The sequence below is a fragment of the Helobdella robusta genome (assembly GCF_000326865.2).
Source record: "Helobdella robusta unplaced genomic scaffold HELROscaffold_13, whole genome shotgun sequence".
NCBI classification, from domain to species: domain Eukaryota; kingdom Metazoa; phylum Annelida; class Clitellata; order Rhynchobdellida; family Glossiphoniidae; genus Helobdella; species Helobdella robusta.
In genome coordinates, this window is record NW_008703718.1 from 3,145,980 (window position 1) to 3,146,643 (window position 664).

The following is a 664-nucleotide window of genomic DNA, read 5'->3' on the forward strand; positions in this document are numbered from 1 at the left end:
CATGGTATTGTAGATGCCGGAGGTGTAGGAAGTGGTATGGTATATGTTGGAAGGGAAGGAAGTGGCATGCTAAACGCCGGAAGTGGAGGAAATGGTATGCTAGACGCCGGAAGTGGAGGAAGTGGTATGGTAGATGTTGGAAGTGGAGAAAGTGGCATGCTAGATGCTGGAAGTGGAGAAAATGGTATTGTAGATGCCGGAAGTGGAGGAAGTGGTATGGTAGATGTCGGAAGTGGAGAAAATGGTATGCTAGATGCTGGAAGTGGAGAAAATGGTATTGTAGATGCCGGAGGTGTAGGAAGTGGTATGGTATATGTTGGAAGGGAAGGAAGTGGCATGCTAAACGCCAGAAGTGGAGGAAATGGTATGCTAGACGCCGGAAGTGGAGGAAGTGGTATGGTAGATGTTGGAAGTGGAGAAAGTGGCATGCTAGATGCTGGAAGTGGAGAAAATGGTATTGTAGATGCCGGAAGTGGAGGAAGTGGTATGGTAGATGTCGGAAGTGGCATGCTAGACGCCGGAAGTGGAGGAAGTGGTATGCTAGACGCCGGAAGTGGAGGAAGTGGTATGGTAGATGTCGGAAGTGGAGGAAGTGGTATGTCAGGTGTCGGAAGTGGAGAGAGTGGTATGCCAAGTGCCGGAAGTGGAGGATGTGGTATGCTAG

General features: G+C 49.7%; 1 protein-coding gene across 1 annotated transcript; it reads right to left on the reverse strand.

The window, feature by feature from the left end:
- Nucleotide 1: 1 nt before the first annotated feature.
- On the reverse strand, nt 2–664 carry HELRODRAFT_151014 (hypothetical protein; the record flags this gene model as incomplete). The annotated part of the gene is made up of 1 exon (XM_009014331.1): nt 2–664. A coding segment is annotated over one exon (663 nt), but the record flags the coding sequence as incomplete, so codon positions are not given.